The 15246-nt window shown below is 39.1% G+C and overlaps 1 protein-coding gene across 1 annotated transcript in view; it reads left to right on the plus strand.

Moving 5' to 3' along the window:
- LOC124550647 (thyroid adenoma-associated protein homolog) overlaps nt 1-15246 on the plus strand; it is a 239662-nt gene that overhangs the window by 181031 nt on the left and 43385 nt on the right. The window contains exon 23 of the mRNA XM_047125370.1: nt 1284-1638. Coding sequence (XP_046981326.1) covers nt 1284-1638 — 355 coding nt within the window. The remainder of the gene's footprint in view (nt 1-1283; nt 1639-15246) is intronic.

Consider the following 15246-nt stretch of genomic DNA (forward strand, 5'->3'; position numbering starts at 1 on the left):
GACAACATCCAGGGAGTACTCATCCAAAAGAGTGCAGCATCGGAACCACTCAATGCAAATGAAAACCTAAGAACATTTTATGGAATGTTACCACTGTGAAATTCTGTATTCTTACATTGTGCTGAAAATGGGTGAGAAGGAACAGCAGAACACCTGAGAAACACGTGAGGGCAACACCAACGCAGTTTACGACATGACGGTGTCCAGAAAGTGGGTCCACTGTTTCTTGCATTTGAGATTAAATTAACTCAAAAGAATTGACAAAAATACTGTAAAACTGGACTCGAAAAAAGCAAAGCCTTTTGAAGAGTAGATCAAGAGATAATGACATGAGAGATGGAAATTAATGACTTGGGAGATGGAAATTGAAACAGAAATTGGCAGGTGAATTCTAGATAGACTGAGACTGGAGATGTGAGCTTATACTGAAATTAGCCATGCTAATTTGAAGGGGTTAGGTGTATTATGAGAGCAGGTCCTGCCTGTTTGTACAAAATGTGGATTCGTCTTTAACTTTTGTTGTTCTGTCATCCTCAGCTGTGCGTAATATTAAGTTGAGGATTTTCAGGTCACACCCATCTATGTGAAACTACATAAACCCAATTTTATAATACCACAGAAGTTTCTACTTTAACTTTTGAGAGGCATCAGTGGCAAAGTTTGTAACTGCTGCTCTACAAGCGTGCTTCGTTTGCTAGTTTTAAGGCTATTATTCTGCTCCCTGTCTTGCAGCGTGCTGTGACAGGGAAATTTTGAAAAGACTGGAAGCAGAACAGCAGTCTCAAAACCAACAAATGGAGCACACAGATCAGCATAATCTGACAATAATCAGTATAGACTTTTTTGAAGTAAGATTTTTGTTTTCCAAAAATGGGTGGTAACTGGCTCCGCATTTATTTATTTTATTCCCCTCCCTTCTGCAAACAGGCCAAATTTGTACCATCAGAAACCAAAGGATGACATCCACATACTGTGTTGTTTCCTCAAAGAATGTTCGGAGGCCAATTTTGGCAGCAGTCTTAAGAAGCTTCAGTGGAAGTCCTGGCAATTGTTGCTGGCTCACAAGCAGAGGCGAGACATTTCACATTGATACTTGTGTTGTTTGTTCCCATTGTTTTCCAGGGACACTTGTCTGCCATGTTTTGGTGGTCTTATCTAGTAACAGATTGAAAAGGATTGGAGGCACCCCACCAGCCCTCACTCAGCCACTGCCAGTCATAAATACTTTTTTGACTTTTACCAGTTTTCAACTGAGAACTGTGACCTGTGCATTAACCCCTCAGCTCGCCTACCTTGTCTCGGCGACTCCTGCAGAGATGGCATCCGAGGACGGCTTTGCCGGCCGGCTGACAAGTCGGCTGCGCTCCACGGAGCCAACACGTGCGCCTTGTCTCTGCCCGACCGCCGACTCGGCGCGCCTCTCCCTTCTGCAGGCCGCAGTTTCCCGGGTCAGCACAAGTGTCGACGCATGTTTCCGCTCGGATCTGCGCCAAGAGCTGTCTGCTGCACTGGGACTCGAACGCGACCGCGAGGAGCGTGTGGATGGGAGTGGGCGGGACGACGAGGATCTGCCCTCTTGGTCGCCAGGTGTGCCACAGTACGAGAAGGCAGCCACCAGTCTACTGCTGTACCTCTCCGGTAGGAAGCAAAGTTTCTCACTATACACTTACCAAGCTCTGTTTACCTTTAACTCCTCGTATTTACATTTACATCTATGTCATCGTGCTTACTCAACAAATCACACTTAAGTGCCTGATGGAGGATTCATCGAACCACTGTCACAATAATTCTCTGTTATTCTACTGTCCAACAACGCCTGGAAAATATGAACACCTATGTCCTGTGTGAGCTCTCATTTCTCTCATTTTATGATGATGATTGTTTCCCGCTATGTAGTTCGGTGTCAACAAAATAATTTCGCATTCGGAAGAGAAAGTTGGTGACTGACATCTCATAAGAAGACCCCGAAGCAATGTAAAACACTTTTGTTTTAATAATTTGCACCCCAAATTCTGTATCTTGTCAATGACACTCTCTCCCCTGTTATCAATAATAAAAAACATACTGCCATTCTTTGAACTTTCTCGATGTACCCTGTTAATCCTAAAGGTTCCCACACTGCACAACAGCACTCCAAAAGAGGACAGACAAGCATATTGTAGGCAGTCTCTTTAGTAGATGTGTTGCATCTTGTAAGTGCTTTTGTAATAAAATGCAACCTTTGTTTCACCTTCCTCACACCATTTTCTATGTGTTCTTACAAATTTAAGTTGTTTTTATTTGTTGTTCTTAGGTATTTAGTTCAATTTACAACCTTTAAATTTGAATGATTTCATGTAACCCAAGTTTAATGGATTCCATTTAGCACTCATGTGAATGATATCACACTGTTCATTATTTAGGCTCAGTTGCCAATTTTTGCAACATGCAGATATCTTGTCAAAATCATTTTGCAATTGGTTTGATCTTCTACAATGCCTTTACTAGACAATTACTGACAGCATCATCTGCAAACAGCCTGAGACAGATGCTCACATTGTCTCCTAAATCATTTATATAAATAAGGAATAACAGTGGGCCTATAACACTACCTTGGGAATAACAGAAATCACTTCTGTTTTACTATGTTAGTAACTGACAGTTATTATGAACTGTGACTCTTCTGATACGAAATCATAAATCCAGTCATATAACTGAGACGGTATTCCATAAGCACCCAATTTCATTACAAGCCACTTGTGAGGCATGGTTCATAAGCCTTCTGGAAATCTAGAAATATGGAATGAATTTGAAATCCCTTCTCGATAGCACTCTGCACTTTGTGTGAGCAAAGAGCTAGTTGTGTTTCACAAGAACAGTGTTTAATAAATCCATGTTCACTGTGTGTCAATAGACCATTGTCTTCAGTGTAATTCCTGATGTTCAGACACAATATATTTTCCAAAATCCAGCTGCATGTCGACATTAATGATTTGGGCCCATAATGTAGGGGATTACTCCTATTGTCCTTCATTGGTGTGACCTGTGCAACTTTCCAGTCTTCAGGTATGGATCTTTCATTGAGTGAGCTGTTGCATATGATTGTTAAGTATGGAACTATTACATCAGCATACTCTGAAAGGAACCTAATTGGTATACAGTGTAGACCAAAAGACTTGCTTTTATTAAGTGATTTAAGTTGCTTCACTACTCTCGGAGGATATCTACTTCTAAGTTCCTCGAGTTGGCAGCTCTTCTTGTCTCAAATTCTGGAATACTTACTTTGTCTTGTTTGGTAAAGGATTTCTTAAGGCTGTGCTTAGTAACTCTGCTTTAGCAGCAAAGTTTTGTTGTGGATACTATTATAAGCTAATTTTCAAGTTTCTGTAAAAGATCGCTAGTATTGGGGATTTTGTGTTTCTTAAAATTGACATGCTTTTCTTTGTTGTTTCTGCACCAATGTTCTGAGCTGTTTTGTGTACCATGGGGGATCAGCTCCGTCGCTTGTTAATTTATTTGGTATAAATCTCTCAATTGCTATCTATTCTATTTCTTTGAATTCAAGCCACATATGGTCTACCCTTACGTTGTTAATTTGGAAGGAGCGGAGATTGTCTCTCAGGAAGGCATCAAGCAAATTTTTATCTGCTTTTTTGAATAGATATATTTTTCATTTATTTTTGGTGGGTTTGGAAGTTACGGTATTCGCTCTTGCTATGACAACCCTGTGTTCACTAATCCCTTTATTCATTTTGATGTTCGTTATTAGCTGAGGATTATTTGTTGCTACTAAGATGTCAAGTGTGTTTTCATAACTGTTTACTTATCAGGTGGACCCATGAACGATTGTGGGTCTGCAACATGTATGAATTTTTGAAGAGTGTCGTATTTCACTCGTGGATGTACTAGTTTTTATTCTGCTATTGTAGAATACCCTTACATATTTTGAATTGCTTTAAAAGTATTACTTTATTAGTTTTCACCACAGCAAAAGTAAATGGCACAGAGTATGACAATACTATGCATGAAACTTCCTGGCAGGTTAAAACTGTGTGCCCGACCGAAACTCGAACTCGGGACCTTTGCCTTTCGCGGGCAAGTGCTCTACCAACTGAGCTACCAAAGCACGACTCACGCCCGGTACTCACAGCTTTACTTCTGCCAGTATCTCGTCTCCTACCTTCCAAACTTTACAGAAGCTCTCCTGCAAACCTTGCAGAACTAGCACTCCTGAAAGAAAGGATATTGCAGAGACATTGCTTAGCCACAGCCTGGGGAATGTTTCCAGAATGAGATTTTCACTCTGCAGCAGAGTGTGCGCTGATATGAAACTTCCTGGCAGATTAAAACTGTGTGCCCGACCGAGACTCGAACTCGGGACCTTTGCCTTTCGCGGGCAAGTGCTCTACCAACTGAGGTACCGAAGCATGACTCACGCCCGGTACTCACAGTTTTACTTCTGCCAGTATCGCAGGAGAGCTTCTGTAAAGTTTGGAAGGTAGGAGACGAGATACGGGCAGAAGTAAAGCTGTGAGTACCGGGCGTGAGTCGTGCTTCGGTAGCTCAGTTGGTAGAGCACTTGCCCGCGAAAGGCAAAGGTCCCGAGTTCGAGTCTCGGTCGGGCACACAGTTTTAATCTGCCAGGAAGTTTCATATCAGTGCACACTCCGCTGCAGAGTGAAAATCTCATTCTGGAATACTATGCATCTTTTTAATTGGAAAGAACCTGAGAATAACTTGTCAACAATATAAGGGCCTAATATCTGCAGTTATGTAAGAGAGAATCAGAGAGACACCTAAGCAACTATCGTGGAACCTGATCCTGTTGCAGGTTGGCTGTTTAATGGTTTGCAGGGACATTTCTCATGGTTATTGACCAAATTTAAAAATTCAAAATGTTTTTGTAATCTATTCATTGAGACGTATAACCTTATGCTAAAAGTTTAACCCAACAGAACAAGTATACCTGTGTATTTGTTTTTAGCCAGTGTAATTGATGGCATGTAAATTCCCAAACATTATTTGTCCAGTATTTGAGAATCAGAGCACTTAAGACTTTCAGAAAACTTTATACATAATTTCAAACTGTTACAAACTTTTTCACTGACACCCCACACAAAATGATGAAAGGAAAAAAGTTTACTGCTCAGTACATTTCAGGTGTTCATGCAGTAAAACAGCAGCATCAGGCATCTGGCATCATGTTTCAATTTCTTATTTCTGTATGACTAGCCATATTCACAACACAGTTTGCAGGCAGTATCCATATATACTCAGAGCACTGAATGTACCTGCAAAATTACATCATTGAGCGATACAAAGTTCACGAGTTGTGTGAAAAACTAGCTTTTGCATAAAATGGAATGCAGATTACGCAGACTTTATTCATCCAGAGTGTGATAATGAGAGCACTTCATGCCTTCCAACAAACCTTAAGGATAATTTCAAAGCTTTCCTATGTTTTTTCTCACTGGTGCTTAGAGTGAAATATTTAATGTGTCAATTCATTTGTAGTCAGGTGTTTGAAGCCATTTTATACATGGGTGGTTGATTCTTTATGGGATTGGGGATTTACTGTATGTTTCTAAACTGTATGGTTGATATACAGTGTTGCCTGCATCTTCTTAAATATGTCAGGTGTTGTGTACATAGTTCCGCGTAGTCAGTGCGTACACAACTTTCCCACTACAGCGCGCCCCGCTAAGCACAACAGCGCAGGCGCAGCACTCGTCTGTCTCCGCACTACGAGATGGCGCTGCCTTAGAGACGGACCAAATTCTGCTTCCGCTGATCCGTGTATTAATATGTAACGCAGCCAATGAGATTGCTACTAACGTAGAACCTTTTCTCCTCGCAGATCACACTCGCGCAGTGATACCTGAACGCGCGAGGTATTATAACGAGTGTACAGACCTTCGATTGGTCAGTCTGCATTAGTCTGTACCAGTCTGCATTAGTCTGTACCAGTCTATAGTCAAGTTTCAGTCTGCACCTAAGAAGATTATCATACTCCTGTACATAGCCATGAAGATAAATGTATAGACACTTTGTCAAGTATCAGAGATATGTGAGAATAAGATTAACGTACCAAGACCAAAGGAACTTCAGATTGTCAGTTGTAAACAGCATCCAGAATCAAGTTATGTAATGTCTATCCTTTTTATTATTTTAATAAATGTGTGTGATAATTAATCAAGTTCTGTTTAAAGTTGGTCACCGTCAATCTGCTACTCTAAGCGTGCAAGTGGCATTTCTATTGTCTGACCTAAAGGCATAAGATAAACACACCACGATAAGACCACGAGACATATTGCTGACACTCGCCTACTTCATTAGAGCGACAAGTCAAATAATCTGATGGTGTGTGTACCGAAGGTCTTACAGTACGCACACCACATCAGGTCTTACAGAGCAGTAAATTAGCATCTACATCTACATAGATCCCTGCAATCCACCTTTGGGTACCCCTACCACTACTAGCATTTCTTTTCCTGTTCCACTCGCAAATAGAGAGAGGGAAAAATGACTGTCAGTATGCCTTTGTGTGAGCCCAAATTTCTCCTATCTTATATTTGTGGTCCTTAGGCGCAATGTATGTTGGAGGCAGTAGAATCATTCTGCTGGTTCCCTAAATTTTCTCAATAGTGTTCCTCAAAAAGAATGTTACCTTCCTTTGCATTTGATTTCCTGAAGCATGTCCATAACACTTGCACGTTGTTCAATCCTACCAGTAACAAATCTAGCACCTTGCAAATCTAGCACACTGCCTCAGAATCACTTTGATGTCTTCCTTTAATGCGACCTGGTAGAGATCCCAGATACTCAAACAATAGTCAAAAATAGGTCGCACTAGCATCCTATATGCAGTCTCCTTTACAGATGAACCACACTTTCCTAGAATTCTCCCAATAAACCAAAGTCGATCATTCGCCTTCCTTAGCTCAATCCTCGCACGCTCATTCCATTTCATATCACTTTGCAACATTACGCCCAGATATTTAAACAACATAACTCTGTCGAGCAGCACACTACTAATGCTCTGTCCGAACATTACGGTTTGTTTTCCCTACTCATCCACATTAACTTGCTTTTTTCTACATTAAGAGCTATCTGACATTCATCACACCAACTAGAAATTTTGTCTGAGTATTCTTGTATCCTCCTTCAGTCACTCATCTTTGAGACCGTACCATATACCACAGCATCAAACAACACAGATTGCTACCCACCTTGTCCGCCAAATCATTTACGTATATGGAGAATAACAGCAGTCCTATCACACTTCTCTGGGGCACTCCTGACAGTATCCTTGTCTTGATAGACACTTGCCGTCAAGGCCAACATACTGGATTCTACAACTTAAGAAGTCTTTGAACCACTCTCATATCTGTGAACCTATTCACTATGCTCATATCTTCTTTAACAGCATGCAATGGGGCGCCGTGTCAGATGCTTTCCAGAAATGTAAAAATATAGTTCATAGTATATCATGTGAGGAAAGGGCAAGCTGAGTTTTGCACAAGTAATGCTTTCTAAAACCATGCTGATCCATGGTCATAATATTCTCAGTCTCAAGAAAATGTGTTATATTCAAATTGAGAATATGTTCAAGGATTCAGCAGCAAATCGATGTTGGAGATGTAATTTTGGGGGTCTGTTCTTTTGACGTGCTTATGTAGAGGAGTCACGTGTGATTTTTTTTTACCAGTCACTTGGGAATTTGCAGTGGGTGAGAGATTCATGATAAATGCAAGCTAGGTACCGGATCAGTGCTATAGAATACTCTTTGAGAAACCAAACTGGGATTCCATCCAGACCTGGTAATTTACTTGTTTTTAACTGTTTTAGTTGTTTCTCTACACCATGGATGCTTACTGCTATGTCGCCCATACAGGAGTCTGTTCGATGGTCAAAAAATGGAACGTTTGTACGATTCTCCTGTGTGAATGATTTCTTGAATGTGAAATTTGAAACTTCGTATTTCATTTTGCTGTCTTCAACTGCCACACCAGACTGGTCAACAAGGGACTGGATATAAGCCGTAGACCAACTTAGCAGTTTTACAGGGTGATTATAATTAAAGTTAAACTTTCAAACCACTGTAGAAATAACACCACTGGTCAGAATGACGTCAAATTGCAACAGAATATTATCGGAGAAGAGGGAAAACGTGTGCCAGAAGTAAAACAAATAGTTACAAAGTATAGCAGTAGATGGCACTGTAAGCATCATAATTTAATAGTGGTCGACTAAAGTGACAAATGAAACATACAACAATGCCTAAGGTGTACATTTGACATTAAACAAACTGTACCACTCAGTGTGCATGGGTTGGGTGTACAGCTGTGATACTATTAGTTACATAAGCCCATCCACCAAGGCAAGGTCATATCACATCGGATGGGAAAAATCAGTTTTTAACTGTCCTGAGGCCAAAAACCACATAAAAAGCATCAACCAAAATCAAATCAGATTATTAATTTCCGTGTGACTGGCACAAAACATATTCACTATGCAGTCCGCTGTTTTCTGCAACAAGTTGAAATCAAAAAACAGCATGTTCCACAACTGATCGAAGTGTTTCCAGGGTCACGTTCAGTATGTGTTGCGCATCTTTCACATAGCCCCACAGCCAGAAGTCACACGGATTAAGATCAGGTGATCGGGACGGCCAGGCTGTAGGGAAGTGGCGGCTGATAATTCAGGGATTTCTGAAATGGCAGCTTGAGCACCTGCTTAACTGGATTTGCAATGTGCAGAGATGTGCCATCTTGCATTAAAATGATCCCATCCACACATCCACGCTGTTGGAGATCTGGAATGACATGGTTGCACAAAAGACACTCATAGCGCTTACCAGTGACAGTACACGTAACAGGACCCAAAGCACCTGTCTCTTCCAAAAAATATGGCCCTATGATAAATTATGCCATAAACCCGCACCACACAGTGACCTTTTCTGGATGAAGCGGTACTGGTTGATTTGTGTATGGATTTTCTGTTGTCCATATTTGACAAGTCTGTGTATTGAGACAGATGCTGTCAGATGGAAGTGGGCTTCATCTGTCCACAAATCTTCCACAGCCAGTCATTGTCCACTTCCATGCAAACAAGAAATTCTACAGCAAAGGTCTCTCTTGCTGGCAGGTCAACAGGAAGCAACTCACGCACATGGGTAATTTTGAATGGATTGTAAAGGAGGATGCTTCATAGGATTTTACGCACTGTGCTCGTATGTATGCCCAATGTTCGGGCAATTCTTCGTGCACTACACATTAGCACACCACCACTCGTCTCCTCCTCTATTACTATGGCCACTGCTTCCACTGACGTCGAATCAATTTGTTTCCTCCCTCTACCAGGTTGCACACCTAAAGAACCCGTCTTTTCAAATTTCTGAATCTTTTACTCCAGACCCACAGCAGTCATCAGACCAACGCCTTTTTTTCAAACCCTTCACTGTCTGGAACTTCTGCAGAGTGACATGTGCACAATCATCTTTCGTGTAATTGCATTCTCAGAAGTGAGCAGTGTTAATGGAAACATATGCTTGGGGAGTGAAGAAACCAAACCTACAGTTGCTCTCTGTAAGTTGGAAGCTGCTGCCATTTACCCTCTTCCCTGTTCCATTCACATATCAGGCGTTGATAAACTTACTTATGAGGAGCAATTTCTCTGATTTTCACGTTGCAGTCATTTTACAAGACACATAGGAGAAAGTAACTTCTTGCTGAAAACATGAGCTCACAGAATTTTGACAGTTAACCTCTCCATGATATAGGTTGTGTCTTTTGTAGTGTCTCCCACTGAAGTTTGTTGAGTCACTCTGCAGCACTCTCAGGCATACCAAATGGTCCCATGACAAAAGGTACCACTCTTGACCAGGTCTTCTCCATATCTTCTGTTAATCCTGCTCAGTAAGGGTGCCAGACAGATGGACAGTGCTCAAGAAACAGTTGTATGAGTGTTCTGTGAGCCACCACTTTCATTGATGAGTTCTTTTCCCTAAGATTCTTCAGTTGAATCTCAGACTGCCATTTGCTTTTTCTACAGGTCATGTAGCAAGGAATGGTCACAAGCAGTGGGAATGACTTTTTGAAACCATCTTTATGGTGACACAGGTTAAGATCTCAGGTATCACATCTGCAGCCATTCACTCTGGTGGGGCCTCATTTGCAAGCAAAAGAAATCAGAGTTTTGCGTGATGCTCAGTAGCATTAAGAAAGTAGCATTATACTGATAGGTTGTGTTGTGTACTGGCTAGAATAAGCCCTTCACACGTTGAAGGTGGCTAGGGTAAGGCCTTTACGCGTTGAAGGGCATTGGTACAAATCATGCCAGGTACTTAAAATTTTTCTTTATTTTTAAATTTTTATCAAAACTACTTTGATCTTTATTTTTGTTCAGTTAATTGGTTTAAAGGTAATTTTTTATTTCATTTCCTTTCTCACATCATTTTGATCATCATATCAACTTCTTCGTTTGCTCTCATTTTTCTTCCTGTCATTCTTTTTCTACTTGAAACCTTTGTTCATGTGATTTTACTTAATTTTATGTATTAATTTCTATTTCATTTCTTTCTGTTTTTTCGTCCATTCTATTGCATTCATTATTTATATTCCTCATTTTGCGTAAATTTTGTTTTACTTATAATCCCTTCTTTCATACACATCTTCATGTTTGTCGGTAGTGCAATAGGCACTTAGGTAATGTTTTAAATGTTTATATGTCAATTACCATTTAAAAAGTGCACATCTTGTAATGTAAAATTCATTTTTGACACGATTGCATAGCCCATATAAATAGATTATTTTGTCTCTTGTTTTTTAACCAATAGATCAGCATTGTCAAATATTTAAATATTACAATAGATAAATATAATTGAATTCACAGTCCCAAAAATTCTCGGCATTGTCAAATATTTAAATATCATAATAGATAAATATAATTGAATTCACATTCCCAAAAATTCTGAGAGGAAAAAGAATGATATAAAGAAAAAATGAGAACAAATGAAAAATATTATATGATGATTAAAATGATGTGGCAAAGGATTGGAAATAAAAAATCACATTTAAATGAAGTAACTGAATAAGAATAATGATCAAAATCATTTTGATAAAGATTTAAAAATAAAAAAGTTTATAGTGTCTGACGAGATTTAAACCCACAACATTCTGCACATGAAGGCAGTACTCCATCTATTGCACCACACAATCAATCAACAAAGTACTACTCTCTTTAACATTACTGAGCATCATTATAAAATTCCGATTCCCTCGCCCTCCTGATTACTCACAACCGAGGGTCCACCAGGGTGAATGGCTGCATGGTGTGGTACCTGGGATCTTAACCTACACCAACATATGGATGGTTTCAAAAAATCGATTCCATTTCTGGGGACCTCTCCTTGTAAGAAATTATTGACATAAACAAGTCCTTCTAAAATAGCGCACAGTGGACCAGTTGGTTGTGCTGCTTTAATATTTTTTATGTCTTGTTCTGTAAGACGAGATTGAGGAGCAAGTCTCCGTGGTCATGGAACATGTCAGTACATGAAATTATAATGGAAGAGTAATAATAGATAAAATGAAACATATATTGATCCTATGCAGATGAGAAATCATAAGCTTAAATAAACATAATCAACAACATAACACAGGAACTAGCTTATATTTAATTTTTTCATGAGTTCCTTGGCAGAAAACAAGGAGTGTGCCATGAGAAAACACTTTGGTTTAGATTTGAAAGGGGGGTAGATTACTGCAAAGCTTTTTTGAATTCTTGTGGCAGCTTATTGAAAATGGATGCAGCAAAATACTGCACACCTTTCTGCACAAGAGTGAAGGAGAAGCGTTCCAAATGCAGATTGCATGTTTGCGTAGTATTAACTGAGTGAAAGCTGCTAACTTAAGGGAATATGCTGATATTGTTGGCAACAAGTGACATCAACGAAAATATGTGTTGAAAGTCCAGTGTCAGAATTCCGAAATTACTGAACAGGGTGTCCCCAAAAGGTTCGCAAACTTACACCACATATTGCTCAACTCGTCCATTTCTGAGCTGAACTTCCCTTTTTGAATGACAAGAGTTACCCCAAAGGTCATAAAGCGAATGAAAATAAGCAAAGTAGATAGCTTTTCATGTTTAACTATCACTTATTTCAGCAACTGTTCTGATGGTAAATAAAGCAGTATTTAGTTTTTGAACAATATCCTGAACATGCCCACAACTATCACAGTTCAAACTGTTTATCCTCTCAGACCTCTCCTCAGCAGTAGGCGTAAAAGAAGCACTGATATGTTGTAGACAAACAGGAGGAGATCAAACATAGCAGCTGCATCATATTCCCAAAGTGTTATTTGACTTATTGAACTACGACATAAATCGATTAGTGAAGTCTGCAGTAATGTCAAAATTTGTATTACTCATCAGTTCCTAAATCGGGCCTCAATCTGTGGATAAAAGAAAAAATTAATATCTGTTGTAAAGAGTACTGAGATTTATCTATATCTATTAAGGGATTTGGTATGCATTGATACGAAAGACTGTTCCATGTAAACTTCGGTTCAATGATTAAAAGTTCTCTAGAGAATTAATAATGAGTGTTAATCAGATGTGTTTCAGTCGTGGATACTTACCTCCACTTAATCATATACGAATATTGCATCCTCCTTATTGTGATTGTGACTGTATCTCATATGCTGATCAAATTGGTTTTTTCTTCACTTGTGCTACACACAATGTTTGTAGACTGGTTTTAATGGAAAATTTACTAAAAGCAGTATAACTGTTATTGGGAACACACAGGCATTTTGTTTTCAGGAAATTGTGAGGGTTCATTCAGTTACAAATTACCTCAGTGCTGATCTTCTGCTTTGAGCTGTCAACTCATTATTAAACTCTTATTATGTCTGTGAAAGGATTCAACTTATATCAAAACCAAAACTCAGCAATTCTGATTTGTATGAAGGCTTTTATTATGCCTTTGATTACAAGTGTGATCAGAAATTAATCAGTTATGTACATCTTGTTTGAACAAATGCCAAACTCCCAAAGCAGAAAAAAGTAGTATCTGCATCAGTATTAACAGTGTTAATCTTCTGGATATTAGTATTCCATGACATCTTGTTTCATACAGAAGATTCTTTGCGCCGCCAACCATTCCACACGGCATGATGCCAATCACTACTTTAACATTCCTTAGATGGCATGAACCTCATGCAGAATATGTCAGAAAAATAACAAAACACACGAAACAACCCCCCCCCCCCCTCCCCCCACCCCCCGCTCCCCCCCTCCCTCGTCACCAAATCTTCCCACAAAATAATTCAACTTTTAAGGGGAGTTAGAACGGAAAAAACTTTTTTTTCGCATTTTCGGATTTTTATTTAATTATAAAATTTGCAATTTGTCAAATAAAATGGTATATATATCACTAATAAACTCACTTGCTAAGTATTGTATTTTTTTAAATATAATCTACACTGGTTAAAAATGTTAAAATTTTTATGTGCATTACTTTAAGATCTAATAAAATCGGTAATTTTTTATATAGAAGGCTATGGATTGCTGTGTTATAAAGGTTAAATTACATATTTGTATTGGTAGCACCGTCAAAAACAGTATCGTATCATTTCATAGTATAAACACGCGTTATATGTCGAAGTGCTAACATTATTCCGAGGAAAAGTGGTGAATGGTAAATCTCTCAATATTCCGAGGAAAAGTGATGAATAGATTGGTAAATCTTTCAAAAAGTAAAGTATGGCACCAAAGCAAAGTGTTTTTAACAAACATAGGTTTCATGGTAATAGATTTTCGAATAAAGGGAAACATTGTTTTCAACATGTGGCATATGAAGTTACAGACAATGAAATACAGGCAAATTCATCAGTATCTAGAGAAACACCCATTAGTGATTTGAAGATTAAAATAAAACCTTGTGATACACAGTTTCCTCAAAACGAAAGTGATGTAAATGTTGGGTTAGATCATATTCTGATAGATTTACACATCCTAACAAGGATGTTAGGTGAATGTGTGTGTTGTAAAATGTGTGGAGGGCCAGTTAGTTTACATGAAGGCAGAGAGGTATCAAATGGACTAGCCAGGAAATTAATCATTTAATTGTGCACTTATAAATATACTCATTCATTTTGTAATTCTGATAAGTGTAAAGGTAATTATTTTGAAGTAAATGTTAGGTGGTTTATGGATTGAGAGCTATTGGCAAAGGACACACTGCAGCAGAAACAATGTGTGCCGTGATGAATATGCCACACCCACCTTGTAAAATCGACAAGTATGCAGGATTTATTAGAGCTGGTGTGGAATCTGTTTGTTGCATGTGAGTCATGAAGGGTGTTGCAAATGAAGCTGTTGAAATAAATGATGGTATGACTGACATACCAGTAGCTTTTGATGGCACTTGACAGAAGTGCGGCTACAGTTCTAAGAGTTCTGTTGCTACAGTGACCAGTGTGGATACTGGAAAGGTAATAGATTTCCGGATTTTAATCAAACATTGTTATAAGTGTAAATCAGGGAATGAAGAAGGGCATAACTGTGACAGAAATTATGAAGGAACAAGTGGTGGTATGGAGGCCTCTGCAGCTATTGAAATTTTTAGTCAATCTGTGAACGAAAGGGCAGCGTGTTACACTAGGTTCTTAGGTGATGGAGACTCAAAAGCATATAACAGTGTAGTAGCCATTCAGCCTTATGGTGAGAAGGTTATCACAAAATGGGAATGTGTTGGTCATGTCCAGAACAGAATGGGCTTCAGGTTGAGGAAGTTGAAAGAAAGTTGGAGAGACAAGAAACTCTGTGATGGTAAAACCATAAGAGGCAGACTGATAGACAAAATGATTGATGAACTACAACAGTATTATGGGATGGTCATTAGAAATAATTCTGAGGATTTGTTGAAAATGAAGCAGGCAGTATGGGCTACCTTCTTCCACAGACTGTCAACTGATGAAAAACCAGTACACCACCCTTGCCCTCCTGGACCTGAAACATGGTGCAATTACCACAATGCCCAGTACTCAAACAGTTCATACAGCCATAAACATTCCATCCCAGCAGCAGTCATGGATATCTTAAAACCTATTTACAGAGACCTGACAAATCCTGAATTACTGAAGAAGTGTGTGCATGGTCAGGCTCAAAATCACAATGAGTCATTCGATAATCTTATATGAACTCACTTACCAAAAAATGGTTTTGTTGGAATGAAGACACTAAAGTGGGGCGTAAATGATG

The sequence above is a fragment of the Schistocerca americana genome, chromosome 9, assembly GCF_021461395.2.
Source record: "Schistocerca americana isolate TAMUIC-IGC-003095 chromosome 9, iqSchAmer2.1, whole genome shotgun sequence".
Taxonomy (NCBI): Eukaryota; Metazoa; Arthropoda; class Insecta; order Orthoptera; family Acrididae; genus Schistocerca; species Schistocerca americana.